The sequence below is a fragment of the Ranitomeya variabilis genome, chromosome 1 (assembly GCF_051348905.1).
Source record: "Ranitomeya variabilis isolate aRanVar5 chromosome 1, aRanVar5.hap1, whole genome shotgun sequence".
Classification (NCBI taxonomy): Eukaryota; Metazoa; Chordata; class Amphibia; order Anura; family Dendrobatidae; genus Ranitomeya; species Ranitomeya variabilis.
This window is the reverse complement of record NC_135232.1, coordinates 648,628,036-648,651,107: the sequence shown is the minus strand read 5'-3', so window position 1 is coordinate 648,651,107 and position 23,072 is coordinate 648,628,036. Positions and strand designations below refer to the sequence as shown.

At 41.6% G+C, this 23,072-nt stretch overlaps 1 protein-coding gene across 6 annotated transcripts in view; it reads right to left on the bottom strand.

Moving 5' to 3' along the window:
- SLC8A3 (solute carrier family 8 member A3) overlaps positions 1–23,072 on the bottom strand; it is a 403,213-nt gene that overhangs the window by 77,422 nt on the left and 302,719 nt on the right. For 5 of the 6 annotated variants that reach the window (XM_077262313.1, XM_077262346.1, XM_077262354.1 and 2 more), the window contains one exon: positions 2,277–2,380. In XM_077262313.1, the coding sequence (XP_077118428.1) occupies positions 2,277–2,380 (104 nt within the window). Of the gene's footprint in view, positions 1–2,276; positions 2,381–20,568; positions 20,676–23,072 lie in introns of all 6 variants that reach the window. The other variant, XM_077262339.1, reaches the window with a different exon arrangement.

Sequence of the window (23,072 nt, the reverse complement as noted above, 5' to 3'; positions counted from 1 at the left end):
CACTAGTGTTCATGCATCATATGTTAATAGGCTTGTTGGCATTGCTTTTTTTTTTACTTTACCTCCGCCCCGAGTTCCTCCAAGTTCTTGTCTACAACCAGTCTTTTATTGCCCTGGCAGAGGATTTGTGCTGCCACCTATTTGGCCCACCAATCTACTGCCAAGACGGAGCACACCATTCCATCTCGATAATTCCATACTGGGGAAAGGAGAGGTATTATAAGAGACGCCCTCTTTGCCGCAGTTTTCGGGCTAGCGCTTTGTTTACTTTTTTTATTGCCATCTATAGGAGTTATATGTGGGGTGTATTTCCTGATGTTCACCACTGATGGAGCTGCCACCAGGTGATACACTGAAGAAAGAGTCAAGGCTATGTGCACACGTAGGGAGGGTCCTCTGCGGGTTCTCCCACAGCGGATTTGATAAATCTGCAGGGCAAAACCGCTGCGGTTATCCTTGCAGATTTATCGCGGTTTGTTCCGCGGTTTCCGCTGCGGGTTTACTCCTACTATTGATGCTGCATATGCAGCAATATGCAGCATCAATAGTAATGTTAAAAATAATTTAAAAAATGGTTATACTCACCCTCTGACGTCCCGATCTCCTCGGCGCTGCACGCGGCGGTCCGGTTCCAAAGATGCTGTGCGAGAAGGACCTTCGTGACGTCACGGTCATGTGACCGCGACGTCACCGCAGGTCCTGCTCGCACAGCAACCCTGATACCGGACAGCCGCGTGCAGCGCTGAGAGGTGAGTATATCATTATTTTTTATTTTAATTCTTTCTTTTTTTACACTAATATGGTTCCCAGGGCCTGGAGGAGAGTCTCCTCTCCTCCACCCCGGGTACCATCCGCACATGATCCGCTTACTTCCCGCATGGTGGGCATAGCCCCATGCGGGAAGTTAGCGGATCAATGCTTTCCTATCTGTGCAGAATCGCCGCGATTCTGCACAAAAGAAGTGACATGCTGCGGGTTGTAAACCGCTGCGTTTCTGCGCGGTTTTTCCCGCAGCATGTGCACAGCGGATTGCGGTTTCCATAGGTTTACATGTAACTGTGAACACAATGGAAACTGCTGCGGACCCGCAGCGGCAAAATCCGCAATGTGTGCACATAGCCTAGTTTCACACTAGCATTTTGAGGAGCTGTGGACTTCCTCCGTGAAGCCCCGCCCTCGGCCGCACCTCCGCCGCTAGCTCCGCCTACTTCTGCATGCGGCCTGTGTACCTATCTTTAACATTAGGTATGCAGGTCCTGCCGCTGTATGCGGATGCTTCCGCATGCGTCATTTTGAGGATGCGGAGAAAAAAAATTTTGCTACGTTCTACTCTGGTCGCCGCAACGTCAAAATGACGCATGCGAAAGCATCCGCATACAGCAGCACGACCTGCGTACCTAATGTTAAAGATAGGTACGCAGGCCGCATGCAGAAGTAGGCGGAGCTAGCGGCGGAGGTGCGGCCGAGGGCGGGGCTTCACAGAGGAAGTCCGCAGCCCTCCGCAGCTCCTCCTGAAATTAGCCTAACAGATGCGGTCACAGAGTAAAAAAATGACTTCTTTGGGTATTTGCACAGGTTGACCATTTGCAACAGCAGCAAAAATTAGAGTGCTGGCGGGAAAAACGCTGCATAAAATTTGTATGCTTTTTCCTATGCATTTTGTATGGGTGAAAAACGCTGAAAAAATTGACGTGCTGCATATTTAAAAAAAATAAATAAATTATTTATACACATGAATGTTTTTTTCTATGATAAGCCAACTGTTATTATAAGAATATTAGGATTTTATCCTCTAAGAAAAAACAGAAAGGAGGACTAGCAATCTAAATTGGGCTCATATCCAGTAGTTCCACACAGGACAGGCATTCACCTATCTGCTCCAATTCTGTACAGAATATTCCATCATTGAAATAGACTTCTTTCCTGGCAAAGTAATGCGGAGAGCATAGAAAGTAGTAACTACACAGCGTCTGAAAGCCATGCACCACATTATCTCATTGATGTAATTTGTTGTGCAGTAAAACGGTTACAGCATAGATGAACAGGAAAAGATCCGCAGAAATTAATTGGATTAACAGAAAATGATGCCAAAGAAAGCGGAAAAGGAACGAAATGAGCTGAGGTGTAGATGACCGAAAAATGGTGAGAGCGGGAATACACAGGAGAGGAAGATGGGATAGCTTTGATCGAGGTAACATAAAAAGATAGGGAAAGATAAAAGAAAATTGGTTATTGGTTTATATTTTTAGGTGGGGGTGGTAGTAACTTGCTCACACCTGATATTCCGCGTTTCATCCATTTCGGTTCACCAAGTGCAATGAAGAAACTTTCTTGCCTTTCGTATTCCTCCTCATCTATTATTTTTACCCTTATCGTTTTCCTGTTGGGACATAAGAGAAAGAATGGTATATATAGGAATAGTATCAGAGCTTTCTACCTTGTTTGACACCCTTTTAAAGATGCTAGAAAATGCTTTGACAACCTGTGGCCCTTCAGCCTCAGTTGGGTTAGGGGCCGAGAGCCATAGATTACCAAACTCTGCGTCTAAAGATTGTTGGCTACGAAACAAGCCAAGAGCCAAACATTTCCATGTATTTCAGACTGGCGATTAATCTTCTGCTTGACATAGGTGGACTAGAACCTTGCCATATGAACCTCTTATAGCAAACTGTAACGCAATATTTCCATCCAAACGATGGAAAAGTCAACGTTTTGATGATCTTGAAAAAGAAAAACCCACAAGAAATTGCTAAATTCGTTGTAACAGCATACGAAAAATGGCACAAACTGATAGGGAAGGCAATAATAGGCCTCATTCCCATATCTGAGTGGGCATTGTTGTCAAAAGCAACCATCAGATACCAGCTTTGGATTCCATAGGCCGTAGACTCAGAGTTTATGTTTTTTAGGAGGTTCGGGATGTTAGTCGGTCAGAAATAAGAGCATTATTCAGGAATCTAATAACTACACCATATAGGCCAATATGGTGGGTCCATATGATGGCTGCAAGGCCCAACCACATAGGAGCCTAAAGCATTCATCAGCAGTCCATTGGGTTGGTGATATATGCTACATCAAAGGATTGTGAAGCTGGGAAACCTACTTATCTCTAGTCAAACTGGTCCTGTGCGACTCCATTCAAACCAAAATCAGTAAAGTCCACAAGTGTGGGAGATGCTCTTAGGGTTCATGCACACGTGATGGATTTGATGCTGATTTTTCTCTGCGTATCCACAGCATATCTGCAGAGTTTCTGCCTTAAAATCCGTGTGCATTACATGTGGATTTTGTTGAAAATTTCACCCCATGCATTGCAATAGTGAAAATCGCAATGAATTCTACACGAAAAAAATTGACAGGCTGGTTATTTGAAAAATCCACACAACAGGTCAATTCACGTGTCAAAATTTTCAGCATCATGTAGATAATATTTGTAATATCTCATTAACTTGGTTGGTTCTGTATTACGTGCTGGATTTTCTGCATGGAAAGTCTGCAACGTGTGCATTTAACCTTATAGAGAAGCTCTCTATCCTGGCTCATAGAGAAGGGTCCTGAGCAGGGTAGCCCCCCTCTATGATACCCATATGCCTTATATTAAAAGAAAGGGGTTGCATTATTCTTTTTTTTTTTTTTAAAGGTTAGGTTATAGAATCGCACTCCTGCGTTTGATTCCAACTGGGGCAATAACATCATAGGGTCTTTATTTTTCTCAGTGGTCTTGCCAACTTCAAAGTGCTTTAAGGGGGTTATCTGATGTGCACTATCTGATATTTTCTAATATGTGCATCACAGCACATATTACAGCACGCATAACCTTAGGGTAGCTTCACATATTACAGCACATTTAACCATAGGGTAGCTTCACATATTATAGAAAATATAACCATAGGGTAGCTTCACATATTACAGCACATTTAACCATAGGGTAGCTTCATATGGGTTTTTTTAGGAGGATTTTGAGTCTGATCAGGTTGATATCTTTACTATGGAGTATGTGAAGAAATCCCTGCACTTACAGCTTCAGCTGCTATCAATTGGGTTATTAATGGTCATCTGAGGAATGTTCTGCAGAGCTGAATGCACTGGGGAAAATCCTCAAGGTCCCCTGCTGGCATCTCCTTTAGTAATTGCTAACCAATGATGTCACAGATGTGATCGATGAGAGGCAAATCTGGAGACCCTGTAGGACATGGCAGTACATTTAAGCCATGCAGGCTGCTCCCAGCAGCATGAGCAGAACAGCTCCTGGGACACCATGGAAAATTGGCCATACCTCTGGTTCAACCATCAAATCAATGCAATGCTGAGCAGGTAGTGTACCTGGGATGAAGACCAATGGGGTTTGGTTTAGCTACTGTACACGCACAACTCCGCTCTGTTAGGGTGGTAGGACCCACTACGAGGTTTGCCGTGACGTGGCAGTGGGCTTCATACAGTCTGATCAGAATGTTAAACTGAAAACCTCATATTCAGTTATATAAATTTTTGCCTAGCGGCTTTAGATCAACGTATGATTTTTGGAGGTGCGGTTCATGCTTTTTTTTCCTTTTTGTTTTTAGCTACTGTACATTAGGTCACCCCAAAGCATAATCTTGGGAGCAGGACCGATATGACAATTCCATATGAAGGTCCCTTCATAGCATTGCCCATGTGGTTTGCAGACCAATCTCCGGTTATTATTGTGCCCAAGTCAAAAGTGTGACTCATTGCTGAATGGATATACCTCCATTCCAGCCTCTGGCCTCCATCTGGAGACAACTTACGGAAAGTCATGCATGAAGAGGCCTTTACGAGGGAAAGTCACACCAATCCTAATCCTGAGATTATGGAGTAGGGTACCAAAATGTACAGTAGCTGGACCCCTCTAGTCATTAAAGGTACACTAACAGCTCACCCTGACATTCATTTAGTGCTGGAACTAGTGGTAAGGGAATTTCTTCAAAGTTTCCCATAAGCCATTTTTCAACACGACAGCACCAGGCATGTGTATTTCTGAGCACCCTGCCTGAATAAAACGTTCCACTATAGTCTGCAGCGTCTCTGGACTTGTCTCCCATCGAGCACATCTGGGACAACATTTTGTCAGAATTTATAATGGGAGCTGCCAGCAGCGGATGTTGATGATTTGTGTGTCCAGGTGCATTCAGTGTTGGCCGAACATTTTTCAGATGACCACTAATAACCTCACTGAAGGCTGTAAGTGTGGGGATTTCTGCCCATGGCGCTCATACTCCATACTGAATAAATCACCTTCACGATGCTGTAACGTCAATGTTGAGAAGTGTATATTTAATACTCATAGGGTGTATGAACTGTTGTTATCAGTACAACTGTGTAGAACATGTAGGCCCTATACATAATAATAAACACTACATAAAAAGTAAGACATAACACATTTCTAGTATCACACGGATGTACCAGGCAGAATAATTACCGTAAATCTGTGGCGTACCTATAGCTGGTGCAGAAGTAGCATCCACACCTGTGTCCCGCTCCCGTAGGGAACCCAGATGTCCCTCTGCCACATGCAATGTAAGTGAGGGCCTGTTATGTATGAATTGCAATACATTAGGGAACTGTAACACATACTAATTTCTGATGGGTAATTATGGGATCTACATCCTTACAAGTCTATTTTTCCATTCTTCTGTGTCTTTCCAATACTGCAGACAGTTTGCATGGATGCCAGATGATGAGCAGAACAGTGTACAAATAAAATGTAATGTAAGAGATCAGTACAGATGTCATCTATAAATCACGTGGTAATTGACAGCATTGCTTGTCTGGCACACTCTCACATTTTGAACCTTTCACACCAGCGACTGTAGCCAAACTGTAAACCATTTGGATGATGATTAACATGTCTTTAATTGACAACATATATCAAATTAAGGACCATAAACGGCTTGATGTCGACATTCAGGAAATCTCCCCTGCACATAATTCTCCTGTACCTGTTGCCATGGGCCGGAAACCTATTTTTAGTGATGGTAATGGAGAAAGATCCCCGGAGTGGTACATCCGTCAATCACAGCATTCCCGGAACAAACAATATTATTGTGTGTTGTGTTTGTTTAGGAGGCGATGACTCACGCTGCACCTCTACCTGCCATGAGACAGAAATATACCCGGCACCACAGTAACCTGACATCTGTGCCTTGTCAAAGTTTCCGAAGTAATGCAGAAGAAGAGTACAAACCTGAAATGGCATTATATGACCAACATTCATTTTAGATATATTTTACAAAATGAATTCAAAATTAGGATTATGTTTTGTTTGCTTCTGTTATCCTAGTGGAACAACTCCCCTACATTTGCCCTATGAGTACAAATGGCTGCTTACTTGGTGACCCCCTGTATGTGCCAGATCTGGACTTACAAATCAGATTAAGGCCATGGGACTTCTGACCCAAACTTGACATTGAAGAGCCTCACATATGCCCGTGAGTCTGCGGAGTTTGGGTCAGGAGACCAGCGGCCGGTCCGCGAGACACAGATGTTTAAATTCAGCCTAAAGTGCATTGCCCCGGTGTGCCTGCTCTTTCTAAAGACTGAATTGCCGGAGGATGTTTTGTACAGGCAGGCACCAAACAAGCAGGTGACACTAGTTGATTATCTCAATTTAGTTGTATAAAAAATATATATACATAAAACAGTATAAGTTTGCAAGCTTTCAGGTCATGACTTGACGTTAGCTTAATGAAGAAAAAAGTTAAATGGGTTATATAGCCTTTTGAAATGAATGGCTCATCTCTAGGATAGACCATCAATTGTAAATCATGCAAGAACCGCAGCCTCTTTGATGTGTACAACTGCTTTCTAGCACAACTTTATTATGTTAGAGTAGTCATCGGTGACTACTGGTTAACCACAATGTCTACAGTTAGTCTGAGACACGCCTCCTGGCTTATCATTGGTTCAGACTGTTCCCTCCCTCTTTAATGTAACCCTGCCTTCTTAGACTGGCTCACTAGGAAGTCCATGTACGTTCAGGTAATTTACATTTAAAGCAAGAGAAAAATTAACATAAAATTCAGACTTCTAAACCTCCAGTGAGAAAAACATGATCAGCGGTCACAGAGGTCAATGAGCGATGGGAAAGAGTTTTCCAGAAGAATTCCTACAGGTCTCCAGAATTAAAATCAACCAGACTCTAGGTACAGGGAGAAAATTGGCCCGCTTATGCTAATCACCAATCATTTCGATTTTCCAATTTTCTCAGAGGTGGAGAGGGAAAAAAAAAAAAGTTTATCCACCTTCTCAATTCGTGAAGTTAGTGTTTGAAAATCAGACTGAACTCAGATGTCATCCGGGTGCAGTTCGATTTTTTTTCATGGGCCCACAGACTTGAATGGGTGAATGCGATCCGATTCTCGGAGGTAAATCATGCTGTGATTTTTTTTTTCCTTGGACCTGTGCACAGCCCCATAGAATAACGTGGATATGAGTGCTATCCAGAAAAACCGCCAACAGCACTCGTCTGATTTATACGATCGTGTGCACGTGCACTTACTACACTGAACACCATTAAAAACATCATCTTCACTAATTCTTAAAAGTGTAAAGATTTGCTGAACATCTCAAAGCTGTAGAAGCGATTCTACCATCTCTAATGATCATTTTAAGGAAAATCAATTTATATTACTGTAGGTAGTGATCTTCTGACTATTGGTGCAGTTTGTACAGGGGATAGAATACATGGAGACAGTGGAAGACTAGCTCGGGGCTAGCATGGATGTAAAGCCCTTTATTATACTGCCTTTAGGCTCTGTTTTCAGTTACCTCTGGGCTAAATCGCGCAAATTTTCAGAAGATAATGAAATTCAGTTTATAAACAAGGCTTCTTATTTTCAACTGAATACAATCTCCTAAAAGAGGCATTGTGGTTATAAAAAGTCATCACACAGTGACAGTATAGGTATTAATTGCCTCCACCAATTGCTAGAACAAGGGAATGGAGTTCTCTAATTTAATGGACTTTTGTTTGCTTCATTCACAGATTTTGCGAAGGATAAAAGTCTGCCGATAGGAAGGTATTTACCAATTGGTGCTGGTTTAACCCTATAATGACGACCAATATGCCTTTTTCAGAGAAGAGTGCCCCCTCAATAGGCAAAAACAGAGCATGCGTCAGCTGTATACTATAGCCGATATTCTGATGCATCAGTCACTACCCATGTTAGTACTGATTGTGGCCGTTTAACCCCTACATTAGCTGCGGTCAATAGCGACAGAAGGAAAAGGCTCAATCTTTAAAACATTAGCACCCCATAATCACAATAATGTGCTCCCTATGGTTACCAAGTAATGGCCATAGAATCTGCCCGCTATGGTGACTTGTTAGGGTATATGCAGACAATCCAGAAGAGGCAGCGCTTTGGAAGCTGTGCATGTTCTCTGCGTCCAAAGCGCTGCCATCTATTGAACGCAGGTGAATCTGTATGTGGTCACTGAGCTGTGCGGATTCACCGCATCCAATACATTCTATTGGTGAATTTTCTGTTGTAGAGACTGTCATATCTGCAAGAGAAATTGACATGCTGCAGTCTGGAGAGACACGCCGCACGTCAGTCTCCACGGGTGATCCGCAGACTTCTCTGGACACATAGTGGGCATGGCATTTCTTGAAATCCCATCCACTATGCTGTAACACCTGGACACTGCATAAGCACGCAGCGTCCAACCCGCAGCCTGTTTTTAGAATTATGTCACTTTGAGGGGGGTTTCTGATAAAGAGGTACCTCAAAGTCACTTCAACATTGAATAGGTTTCGAAAAAAAAAACCTACGTTTTGTAAATTTCCTTAAAAAAAAAAGAAAAATTATGGCTAAAACTTTAACCCTCTAACAGTCTTACAAAGTAAGAGGACTGGGGGTATAAACATTCAAAGATTGAAAATTGCTACTTTTTTCTATATTTTCATAAAAGATCGGATATTTTAGTAAATATGCGGAAAACAAATTGATAAAAATGTTGCCAGTAACAAAGTACAACGTGTCTTGAAAATATGTCAGAATCAGAGTGATATATTGACACAGACAGACAGACAGCAATTTAAATGCACAGTGCACCTTATAGATCGTTCAGTATGCATAGGCTGCCATTGTTCTCGGCAGCATGGGTCCTATTTTACCAAGGATAATGTGCTGCCGAGAACTATGATCTTACAAGCAAATCAAAAGAATATTTCACCCAAGTAACACAGCTTCCCTGTGACACATCTCCATGGACTTTAGAGGATTATAGACACAAAAATCAGCAACACTGTAGGAAAAATTATAAAAAATAATTAATCTGCTATGCTCAACCAGAATCCTATACTGTCACAGTCATGTCTGACTGCATATGAAGTTACGATCACTACTGTTTAGTGGAGCAATTGCGTGGCACTAGTATACCTGCTGAAGGCCCCTATGGCTGCCACCTTGGTTCTCTTGTGAAGGACAACCGCAGGCCATCATTTACATTATATACTGCAAAAACTACTGTGGTATCTCGCACAAGTGATCAAAGGATCTCAGACTCAAGTCCCCATGGAATTAAAAATTAAATTAATGATTTTAAACAGTGAATTGTTTTTTAAATTTACGAAACAAAAACAAAATTAAACCTATCTGGCATCACCACGTCCGTAAATATCCAATCTATGAAAATCTAAAAGTTGTTTGTCCATACAGTAAACATCAAAAAACAGAAAAAAAATACTGAAAAGCCAGAATTGCTGTCTTTCAGTCCCAGCTCCTCTCTCAAAAGTGCAATAAAAAGCGTTCAAACATTCAACATATCACAAAATGGTGTTAGTAAAAAATGCCAGCTCACTACTCAAAAAACAAACCCTTAAACCGCTCTATATACATAAAAATAAAAAAGCTACAAGTTTCGAAAAATGGCACAAAAACTTTTTTTTTTTAAACGAAGTTCCACATTTTTTTCAACCACTAAAATAACTTAAACGATAAAAGATTGATATTGCCGTATTCGTACAGATCTGAGGAATCAAATTGACAGGTCATTTTTAGCACACAATGAAAGCTGTAAAAATTAGAACAAAAAACCCATAGCAGGTAGAATTAGTTTTTGCACCATTTCATCCCAGTTGGATTTTTTTTCCCCATTTGCTAGTACATTATATGATAAAACAAATGTGGTCCTTCAAAATAACAACTCACACCGCCAAAAATCAAGTCCACATATCGTTATGTTGATGGAAAAATTAAAAAAAGTTATGATTTGAACAAGGAAAAGCAAAAAAAATAAAAAAATGCCCCCCCCCCCAAAAAAAAAAACGTCTGTGAGTGAAGGAGTTAGTTTTTATGAAAAATCAAAATCCGGTATACCAGACGAAGATGATCATGAATATTTGCTTATTCTTTTATACAGTAGACTGTTTCTTCAGTGCCGGCTGGCGTGTAGCGGGAAGGAAGTGAAGTGCAGAGACATGGGGGGCGCTCTGCAGGCGGACTCACGCTGGCTGACTCACAGTATGGCGGTTTTATGTTTGTGATTGTGATCGGCAAGTGAAGGAAGATAATCACACGAGTGTCAGCAGAGCAGCACACTTGTACTCCCTTTTTATCAAATATAGGTCAAGTGACAGTACTGAATTTCATGACTTGTTCGCATGCGGACGATGGAGCTCCTCACAACGCAGCCAATAACACGGTGACCTGGATAGAGAGGATCTCCTCTGGGTACAGACTTGCCGATGCAGAGCAGAAGATGCCACCTATTATAACTGCAATGATGGGGCTTCTCCGACATTCTTAAAGGAGTGATATAGAGAGATACATAACCCATAACGGTTTTGCTCTACAAGAGTCCCCAATAATTAAATGACCTCCACCACCTTATTCCATGAGATCTTCGCTTCGTTTTTTTTTGGCAGCAGTATTATTAAAAGACTAACCATGTTTTTAATTTTATAAATCAATAGTACACATGAAAATCACCAACTTTGTAATATATCTTATCAGAGAAATCTGTTTTTTCTCCTCCTGGACTGATCCTTTCCCTCTCAATTCATGGGTTAAATCTGTATACGAGGTAGGAGATGACAGTTGGTGCTTGCTGTTAATGGAGAGGAGGGAGGAGCTAGAGACAGACATAGGCATTCAGCGGCAAGTTCTCCATAGAAGTTTATGAGCAAAAAACTGCCATCTTCAATCTCAGTAATGAGAAAATCAATATTCGATGAAGACAGATTTTACCCGTGAATGGAGAGTGAAAAATCAGTCCAAGATGAGAAAGAAGATTTCTCTGATAAGTAGAAACTTGGTAATATATCTTATCATTGGTATTATTGATTTATGGGTAAAATTTTGAAACAACTGTCACTATTTAAGTATTCTTTAGCAGAAATATTTCAACTCCCAGTTAGCACCAGGCCTGTGGAGTTGTAGTCTGTGTCCATTCTGGCGGAGTTGGAGTCAGTATAAAATGGACCGACTCCAAAAATATATAATACATTGGTGTCATGTACCCGCTTCTCGGCGCGTGACTTGGGGTTGCGTCTGCAAGGGTTAATCTATCTCCTCTCACTCAGTCCAGTATTCAATCTCTGTCCTATGCTGTAATGGGAGCATAAATCACACCCCGACACAGTCCACACACCCCGCTCATACACGCTGCCACCATTTACCGAACACACGGGCGATGAGTCCTGGAAATATTACTACTACTGTCTGCCAATCACCAGGATCACACACTCTAAGGCTATGAATTCTTTAGAGCATACAAGGTTCAACTTGTTAAAGTTTTATGCTTTAATGGAAAAGATCAGTGCTTACAATAAAAAGGTATAAAAATATGGGAATAAAAAGTGACATACAAATATGCAAAAACAGCAATAAAATAAAGGGATAAAACTTACAGAAATATTGAACTTTGCATTTTGGTTCTCTGTCCCTGAGGGAGGGAGAAATATGGAATGGATCACATCAGCTTTCCAGGCTGCCCCCACATGTGAACATCTTTCTTTGTGAGTAGGCCTAATTTATAGAGTCAACCTAGATGTCATATTTCTAGACCAGCCTCTCAAGTTAATAATATAATTGCTGGTTTGTGACTGGACCATGGCCACTCCACCAATGTATATATTATTTCCTCTGAAACTCTTTGTGTAATGTTTCTCATAGATAGATAGTGTCAGGCTGTAATTGGCATCTCTCTTCAAAAGAGCCAGATGGTGTGAAATGTTTCCACTTTGTGGTTCATAGCAAGACCCCCTGGCGAGATTGGAGACAGGAGACTGCCTTCTCAGGATAACATAGGCTGTGACCCCTGTGAGACCTGCAGTCTCAGGACAGATGTTAAATTACTGCTAGTCATGCATATATACATATTTCACTACAATTGGTTACAGTAGATCAATGCAGGATATGCTGTAAATGTTTTCATAAGAATTTTGGAAAGTTATGAAATGTCCTATAAATGTCTGTTCTGTTCCTGATCTAAGAATCTCGGCTTTTAGTTGAGATTAATCTGTGCTGCACTTTATGTACATGCTCAGTAGTGACCAGTGCTGTGGAGTCAGAGTCAGGGAAAGTGAGGAGTCAGAGTTTTGGCTTACCGCCTCCACAGCCCTGGTTAGCACTATGATGTGAGAATTGTTAATTACGGTTATATTACTATGTTTATTTTATTTATGAAGATAATAAAAGTGCAGTATTTAGCTACTGTGTAGTACTCTTACTGCCATACTATAATATATGTTCAGTATAGTAGTATTATTGAAGATTACTAATGCACTATTTTTACATTTGACAGGGCAAAAGTTTGGAGAGCCCAACCTGGGTCGCGGTTAGCAGTGGGGGTACCACAGAGGTCAGTATTGGGCCCTCTTCTTTTTAACATATTTATTAATGACCTTGTAGGGGGCAGAGTGGAATTTCAATATTTGCAGATGACACTAAACTCTGCAGGGTAATCAATACAGGGGAGGACAATTTTATATTACAGGATGATTTATGTAAACTAGAAGCTTGGGCTGATAAATGGCAAATGACCTTTAATGGGGATAAATGTAAGGTCATGCACTTGGGTAGAAGTAATAAGATGTATAACTATGTGCTTAATTCTAAAACTCTGGGCAAAACCGTCAATGAAAAAGACCTGGGTGTATGGGTGGATGACAAACTCATTCAGTGGCCAATGTCAGGCAGCTGCTACAAAGGCAAATAAAATAATGGGATGCATTAAAAGAGGCATAGATGCACATGAGAACATAATTTTACCTCTATACAAGTCACTAGTTCGACCACACTTAGAATACTGTGCACAGTTCTGGTCTCCGGTGTATAAGAAAGACATAGCTGAACTAGAGCGGGTGCAGAGAAGAGCGACCAAGGTTATTAGAGGACTGGGGGGTCTGCAATACCAAGAAAGATTTTTACACTTGGGGCTATTTAGTTTGGAAAAACGAAGGCTAATGGGTGATCTTATGTTAATGTATAAATATATGAGGGGACAGTACAAAGACTTTTCTGCTGATCTTTTTAATCATAGACCTGAGACAGGGACAAGGGGGCATCCTCTACGTCTGGAGGAAAGAAGGTTTAAGCATAATAACAGACGCGGATTCTTTACTGTAAGAGCAGTGAGACTATGGAACTCTCTGCCGTATGATGTTGTAATGAGTGATTCGTTACTTAAATTTAAGAGGGGACTGGATACCTTTCTGGAAAAGTATAATGTTACAGGGTATATACACTAGATTCCTTGATAGGGTGTTGATTCAGGGAACTAGTCTGATTGTCGTATGTGGAGTCGGGAAGGAATTTTTTCCCCAATGTGGAGCTTACTCTTACATGTTAGGGCATGTTAGGTTAGGCTATGGGTTGAACTAGATGGACTTAAAGTCTTCCTTCAACCTTAATAACTATGTAACTATAATGTAACTATGTAACCTGTTTTTGTATTCAATTTTAGATTTTAAACACTAGAACAATTAGTAAGATATTAAAACCAATTGCAGAGTCCTTTCAGAATAGGGCTATATGTACCCATATATATCCTACTGCATGCACCAAATTAAAGTGGTTTGCAAAAGTATTCACTCCCTTTTGGCTTTTACCAATTCTGTTTCATTACAACCTGTGTTTAAATGTTTTTGTAATCTGATTTGTGTGTAATACATCAGCACTAAATAGTCAAAATTGGTGAAGTGAGAAAACTATAGGCATACATTAAATTTATGGGATCAAATAACTGAAAACTAAAAATTGGCATGTACATATGTATTCACTACTTTTGTTTTGAAGCCCCTAAAATTTTTGGTGTAATCAATTACCAGGAACAATATTTGAACAAATGATTAAACAGCATGTATGTAAGTACTTGGATAAGAATACAGTAATTACCCAGAGCCAGCATGGGTTTGTAGCAAACAAGTCATGCCAGACTAATTTCCTTCTATGATAGAATCACGGACTGGATTGATCAGGAAAAATGCTGTAGATATACTATATCTCATCTTCAGCAAAGCATTTGATAAATTATCTCATACTATCCTTATTGAAAAAATGACTAAGTATGGGAATGGTTTTGAGTTTGCCAAAAGACATGTGAGACCAAAATTTAACTTTTTGGGTACCAAGGTAAACGTTATGTCGGGCTCCAAACTAACAAAGCTCAAGATTGCCGTTCACCAGAGGAAACAATCTAAGGCTAGTTTCACATTTGCGGATAAGTCCGCAGCGTATCGTCCGCAACCGCATGCAAAAACGCATGCAAACGTCTGATAACGCAGCGTTTTTGTCCGCATCAGCTTACACATGATGGTAAAAAAACGCAGCGTTTGCATGCGTTTTTACATGTGTTTGCGCTTTTTATGTGCATGCGTTTGATATTTCCAGGAAGTTGTGTCTTTAATGGGTGTGTCTAAATCAGTTCCTGGACATGCGCAGGCCGAAGTACGCAAGCGCATCAAATGCATGCGTACGCAAAGATATGTGTACGCATGCTTTCCCATAGAAAGTAATGCGTTTTTTTGCCGCATTCCTTGCGCTAACAACTGCATACATTTATAGGCGGCAAATTGACGCTTCTAAAATTACTACATGTAGCATTTACCGCACCGAGCCGCAGATGACGAAACGACACATGCGTTGTCAAACGCGGCAAAACGCAACCAATCGCAGACACATGCGTCCCTAATGTTAAAGATAGAGATACACAACGCATGCAGAAAATTGCAGCACAAATGCTGCGGACACAACCGCAAATGTGAAACCAGCCTTACTTGAAGGAGCTGGAACAGTTTTGCCTTGAGGAATGGGCAAAAATCCCAGTGGCAAGATGTAGAAAGCTCATAGAGACTTATCCAGAGCGACTTGCAGCTGTAATTGCTGCAAAAGGAGGTTCTACAAAGTACTGACTTTTGAGTGGGGGGTGAATACTTGTGCACACTGAAGTTTTCAGTTATTTAGTTCTATTTGTTGTTTGCTTCACAATAAAAAGAAAACCAAATGTTGACAGTTGTAGCATAGCTCCCAACCGTCCCTCATTGTCCCGGTTTTGAGCCTTTGCCCCGCTGTCTAGCACGGGACGCTCTACTTCCCGCAGACAGCAGGACCGACACGCCCACTTGTGTTAAGCCATGCCCCGGGCCCTTACCCTTCCGTATGGCTGCCTGCTTTCTGCGCACAGGACCTGTGATGAGGTCACAGGAGGGGAGGAGTCAGGGGTCACATGATCGGGACCTCCGTGGATTGCAGGACTCGGCTCTGTGCTGGTTGCCAACTTGCCACATGGTGCTGCAGGATGAGGTAAGTAATGCCTTGTGTGGGGTCAGGAGGTGTACAGTGTGGATGTAGCAGATCCATGTGTGTATGAGGTGTATGGAGCGGAGCCGTGTGTGTATAAGGTGTATGGAGCGGAGCCGTGTATGTGCATGAGGTGTATGGAGCGGAGCCATGTGTGCAAGGTGTATGGAGCAGAGCCGTGTGTGTATGAGGTGTATGGAGCAGAGCCGTGTGTGTATGAGGTGTACGGAGCGGAGCCGTGTGTGTGTGCGAGGTGTATGGAGCAGAGCCATGTGTGTATGAGGTGTATGGAGTGGAGCTGTGTGTGTATGAGGTGTATGGAGCGGAGCTAAATGTGTACGAGGAGTACGGAGCGGAGCCGCGTGTCTACGAGGTGTATGGAGCAGAGCACGTGTGTACGGAGCGGAGCCGTGTGTGCAAAGTGTACGGAGCACAGCCGCGTGTGTACGAGTAGCTATGTGTGGCCATTATATGGTACAAAGTATCATGAGCGGCCAATATACAGTATGGAGCATCATGTGCGGCCAATATACAGTATGGAGCATCATGTGCGGTCATTATACAGTATGGAGCATCATGTGTGGTCATTATACAGAATGGAGCATCATGTGGGGCCATTATACAGTATGGAGCATCATGTGCGGTCATTTTACAGGATGGAGCATCATGTGTGGTCATTATAGAGAATGGAGCATCATGTGGGGCCATTATACAGTATGGAGCATCATGTGTGGTCATTATACAGTATTGAGCATCATGTGGGGTCATTATACAGTATGGAGCATCATGTGCGGTTATTACAGTATGGAGCACCATGTGCGGTCATTATACAGTATGGAGCATCATGTGGGGTCATTATACAGTATGGAGCATCATGTGGGGCCATTATACAGTATGGAGCATCATGTGCGGTCATTATACAGTATGGAGCATCATGTGCAGTCATTATACAGTATGGAGCATCATGTGCGGTCATTATACAGTATGGAGCATCATGTGCAGCCAGTATACAGTATGGAGCATCATGTGCAGTCATTATACAGTATGGAGCTTCATGTGCGGTCATTATACAGTATGGAGCATCATGTGCAGCCAATATACAGTATGGAGCATCATGTGCGGTCATTATACAGTATGGAGCATGATGTGCAGTCATTATACAGTATGGAGCATCATGTGCAGTCATTATACAGTATGGAGCATCATGTGCGGTCATTATACAGTATGGAGCATCATCTGTGGTCATTATACAGTATGGAGCATCATGTGTGGTCATTATACAGTATGGAGCATCATGTGTGGTCATTATACAGTATGGAGCACTGTGTGGCCATTATACAGTATGGAGCATCATGTGTGGCCATTATACAGTATGGAGCATCATGTGTGGTCATCATACAGTATGGAGCATCATGTGGGGCCATTATACAGTATGGAGCATCATGTGTGGTCATCATACAGTATGGAGCATCATGTGTGGCCATTATACAGTATGGAGCACTGTGTGGCCATATTTTTTTGTTTATAATTATTGTATATGAAACAGTGTGATCAGCAGTGCTAAATGGGTGTGGTTGGGACGTGGATATGGGTGTGACTAGTTATGAATGGGTGTGGTCAGAGGCGTGGCCTAAAATTTGCCGCGGCACGAGTTGCGCGCCACAAACTTTGTCCCTCTTTCCCATCTTCAAAAGTTGGGAGGTATGGTTGTAGGCATGTTCTTTACATGAATCCCTCAAAAAACAAAACAAAAAAAACAGTGAAATTACATTTTGTGAGGTAGCAAATTACAAAAAAATTCCAGAAGGGGGAATACTTTCGCAAGCCACTGTATATGTCATAATAGACAGGAAGGGGATGGCGGGGTTTGGACATAATATTAAGGGCCTTATATACTAATTGAGGTTCCTCACCTTCTCTGTCTCTAAGTATCCTTGGCAGTCCAATGTCTTTTGTTAACACATTTGCTATCTTAATGCTACTGACTGGCCAAAAGGGCTCACCGAGGGAAGAAAAGCTACACAAGCATATAGGTCTTGGGAGTTGGAACTAGAATGGAAAGTGCAGTAGAACTTTTTCTATGACTTAGGTGCTTTAAAAAAATACCTGGTGAAGGAGGGAGTCTAGATGACTCAAAATTCAACCAAAGCAGTTTTTTTTCCCCTGAAGCACCCTATTGACAAACATAACAGAGTCTTAACCAGGTCCTAAAAATGTCTTATGTTTTCATATTTAAAAGGAATCTTTTACATGACCCTCCAGTGCTGCGTCACACTGAAATTCATCTTTCATTCTTATGCAAATTAACTTTGCAAGTGCACTGGTGACTGTATCCGTGCACTTGCAGTCCTCAGCTCCTCTTACCTGCACCCAGGCAGGATGGCCCCTGGTTCATGATTGGCAGTGGATACACAGGCGCTGCTGCATGACATCACCTCTGATCTCTGCTGCCAAGAAGCGGTGGCGAGAAGAAGTGAGGAGCTAAGGACTTAGGGCGATAAGAGGGCAATAAAATAGGTCTAGTTGGACATATTCCACTCTTCCTTATTCAGCTCTATCTCTGGTTTATTAGTGAAAATGTTACAGACCGATTCCCTTTAATGAATGAAGTATAAAGAAACATTTAAAAAACTAATAAATAATAACAGTGTCCACAGCAACCAACCTAGTTATACTGTAATAAACATTTCCAAAACTGCAACAGAACCAGGTCAGGGGGCATCGACTAGCTTCCTGCAGGCAAACCTACTGATTATCCACCTAGCAATAATGTCTTCCTTCCTAAATCCTGGCTATGATGTCTGAAAGTGATCAGGATGTAGACAATGGGACATTCTTTCCATGGTTTATACTGTTTTCAGGGGTGGTATCAACAAGTCTGTACCTTGGCCATTGTCTTAAAGGGTTTGTCCCATCTTCATTCTTCAGGAGTGTCCCAGAATGGTGGGGACAGTGCGTTCCTCATGACTGACCATTCAGACCAGCATCATTGACCATTCAGACAAGCAGCACAGTTGAGCCACCAGTCTCCTCGATGCTGCAAGCAGAGATAGTTTTGACTCTGCAGCAGCGAAAGAGTGCAGACACTGTTTGCAGTATCCAAAGATTCTACCAGCTTCTGAGTGGAGTTTGCAACCTTTGTGCTGCTTACCTAGGAGATTGGTCACTGCTGATGAACTTCAGAGGTGACCGGTAACCTAAGTGATGGACATTACACAATAGAATTATAAATCCCTTCGCTCTTGAGAACGGAGAGGATTTTTAATGACTAGTAAATTGGAAAGTTGCTCTCTACAAGTTCTTTACAATTTTACCCATTTATGAATATAAGAAATCCCCTTTAAGATTCAAAGCTATAAGGATGAAAACTGAATCCATGTGATCTGGTAGTAGCTGCTATTAGTCTAGGTAGTCTAGGAAGTGAAAATAATTGCAAGAATGGAATAATAAATAAATAACCATGTCTGGTAGGTGTGTGGTACAAGACCGCTGAGACCAGTGACTGGTTGCAGGGCTTATGTGGGTGCCAGTGATGTCATCACTGTAGGACAAGTAGATAAAGACCAGGGGGACCACCAGACCATCAGCACTGGAGCCGTGGGAATTTGACAGAGGAGTATTGATTATTATTCACAATGCCTGCTGTAAAGAACATTTTCTAAACCCTTTTAACACATCCCCTAATGGTATCGAACATCTAGTCCCATCCTGTAAAGGTATTTATAGTATGTTAATGATCAAATTGACTTCTACTACAACAGTACTGGATATACAGTATACTTTGGGGCTCCAAAGCTGTAGATATTACTGAATAGTGGAAGTCATCTCCAAGTTAAAGTATTCCAGGCTGGACCCAAAGTCTAAAATTGAGAATCCTGGCAGCCACTTGAAAAGGAAGCAAGCATCTGCGCAAATTATTAAAAATGATAGGCAATGTGTTGACCATAGCAACACTCCTCAAAAAATCCAATAAAAAAAAGTGGTGTATTGCTTCACAAAACGTGAGACAAGGACATCAACGTTTCTATACAGAAGAGCTGAAACCTTGCGTCCTTGTCTCGCATGTTTTGAAGCAATAACCCATATTTTGGTGAGTGGTGCTCTGTTCTACTCATGGGAGATCCTAACAGTGTGCAATGTATAGATTGTTAGGATTCTGCTCTTTGTCACTCTCCTGGTGGTCATCACGGGACCACTCACGTTTCTTGCTTTCCTGTGATTTACGTGCTGACTGCTTTCTTCCCTACTTCTCTCAATGCTCCATGAATGAATTGCTGGGATTTCTTCTCTACATCAAGCCTCCTTTAACATTATTTATAACTATTGCCTGAAATCCTATTAAAAAAAACAACTAATTGTTATTCTTGTCCAAGTTCTGCTACATCTGTAATTGGTCAGTGTCACAGCCCATGTCCTACATATTCTCACGTTACTAGAAAACATGACGCCTATGGAAAGGACTGGCTTGGATTGGTGCTCACATGGCTACGATATTGCTCAAGTGAATAGATATCACAAGGTCTCCTGGTTTCAGGGTTTACCTATAAGTAAAGCATTGTTAGCGGTCAGTGTTAACCAAGCTGGTGTTAATGGTTAGCTAGAGCACAAAGGAACAGGTGAGGATAGCAGAGAGATTAATGAAGAGCGGAGTCATTTTTGGCAAACCACTTTTCGTTGAGTGGCATCTTCCCAGATGCATGGCTACCTGAGGACTACCGACAACTGGAATGCCAACAATTACCCAAGCTCGGGGTTGCAGAATTCAGGAGCGGAGGCTGTTAGTGTGACAAAGCTGCTACTACACCTTTTTGCACACTCATGTCCACAACGTGTGGCGCCCTCAGTTCAATGTAGAAAGTCTTGTTTTTTTCATACTCCTCGTCATCAATTACTCTGATCTGAATTGTTTTGCTGTGGATGGAAAAATAATAGGTGTCAAAAGAAAAAGCAGAAGGAAAGAAAGAATAGAAAACGTAAGCTCCATTAGCTCATAGTCTCTAACAGCAATAAAGAGATTAAACTGGAAGCGGAGTTTGTAGTTATTTCAGATTGAAAGGTTGCTGGATTATAATTGTGCAAGCATAGTTTTTTTTAAATATCATCGCTTTGTTTAGTAGCACCCATGTTACTTCATTTCCTGCATTGGAGTTGTGTAACTTCTACTAAGAGAATATACTATACCTCTGTAATACCGTGCACTATGTACATGCCATATGTAAGCGCTCCACCATACAGAACTGTAGGGACTATGGGCCTGATTCATCATTCGCTTTGGGTTTTAAGACACTCTTCTTTTTTTGGTGTTATGACATTTATCGCCATTTTTTGCAGCAAATTTTTCAAAATAGCGCTGTTGTTTAATAAAATTTTGTGCAAAATCTAAAGTGCTCTTTTTTTTGTCTTTCACTTTTTATTGTGCAATTTTTAGTGTAGAAAGGTCATTGTTATACTGAAAAATATTGTAGAATTTGCCTACAAAAGTCAGAAATACATACAGTCCCTCTGGGGAGGGACTGTAGAATATTTGTGAAAAATGTGGTGACTTTTTAACAAGTTGCAATTGATTAATCGTCTGCAAATGTCAGGAGAACATAAATCACATTCATAATGGCGAATGCAGAGGTCTGTGACATCTCAGCGTAGAGGGTCAGAAGATACTGAGAATAGTGGAGCAGCGGGGAAACGGGGTGAGGTATTTAATCTATTTTTTTATGTATTGAGCAATATATGTGGCCCATTATACTGAATGGAGAAATATGATGTCTATTATACTGTATGGAGCACTATGTGGTGCCCATAATGCTGTGAGGAGGACTATGTGGTGCCCATAATACTGTACGGAGGACAGTCTGGTGCCCATAATAATGTATAGGGCAGCACGGTGGCTCAGTGCTTAGCACTGCAGTCTTGCAGCGCTGGGGTCCAGGTTCAAATCCCACCAAGTACAACATCTGCAAGGAGTTTGTATGTTCTCCCCGTGTTTGCGTGGGTTTTCTCCGGCTTCTCCAGTTTCCTCCCACATTCCAAAGACACACTGATAGATTGTGAGTAGAGCTGAGCGAATTTGTTTGGGTCCCTGCATATTCAGCAAGCTATCGTGTTTATTGAATAAGCTGCAGAGGGAACCCGGCTGATCAGCTGATTGGCGCGGCAGCTGCATGTGTCGCGGTTGTGTCACAGTCACAGCACATGGATGGACAGCGTTTATCACCCCACACTTGGATGATATCTGAGTGCTGTGCGTTGTCACTCGCACCCATGGACTTGTATGGGTGCAAGTGAGCAGAGTCTTGGTGCCAATCGCAGCATGCTACGTTTGTTCTCGCATGCAGATTTGGCATGAGAAAATAGTTGCAGATGTGAGCTGCCCATAGAGTAACACAGGGCCGAGTGCTATGCGATGTATTGTATGCTAGTGTGACTCCGGCTCTGCCTGGTGCCTGCCTAAGGCCAATACTGAATAGCTGTATAATATAGCCACCCTTCGCTATACAATTATAGAAAGAGATTCTGCTAAACAGCACTTAGATCCATAAAGACTACGACTTCACTGCAAATGGGTGAGTGCCGTATCTTTTTCAAATTACATGTTTGGTATCACCGCATTCAGAATCGCCCGATCAATCAATATTAAAAAAGTATTATTCCGATCACTAAACAGTAAGAAAAAAATTAAAAACATCAGGATTAAATTTTTTTGGTCACTGCTACATTGCAATAAAATGCAGTAACGGGCGATCAAAAGATCATATACACACCAAAATAGTATCAATAAAAACGTCATCTCGCCATGTAAAAAATAAGCCCTCACTCAGCCCTAGATCATGAAAAAAGGAGATGCTACAGGTCTCGGAAAATGGCGCCACTTTTTTTATTTATTTATTTTTTACCAAAGTTTGGATTTTTTTTCACCACTTAAATAAAAAAGAACCTAGACATGTTTGGTGTCTATGAACTCGTAATGACCTGGAAACTCATAATGGCAGGTCAGTTTTAGCATTTTCTTTGCAATTTCACCACACTTGGAATTTTTTCCAGTTTTCCAGTGCACGATATGTTAAAACCAATGGTGTCCTTTAAAAGTACAACTTGTCTCACAAAAAACAAGCCCTGACAAGGACATATTGATGGAAAAATTAAAAAGTTATGGCTCTGGGAAGAAGGGGAGCAAAAAACGAAAACGCAAAAGCAAAAATACCTCTGGTCATGAAGGGGCTAAACATGTAATTCTAATTTACAGACTATTCACTGTTATAATCTGATATAAGAAAAACAGGAGCTCAGGGATGGATCTGTCAATGACAGGAA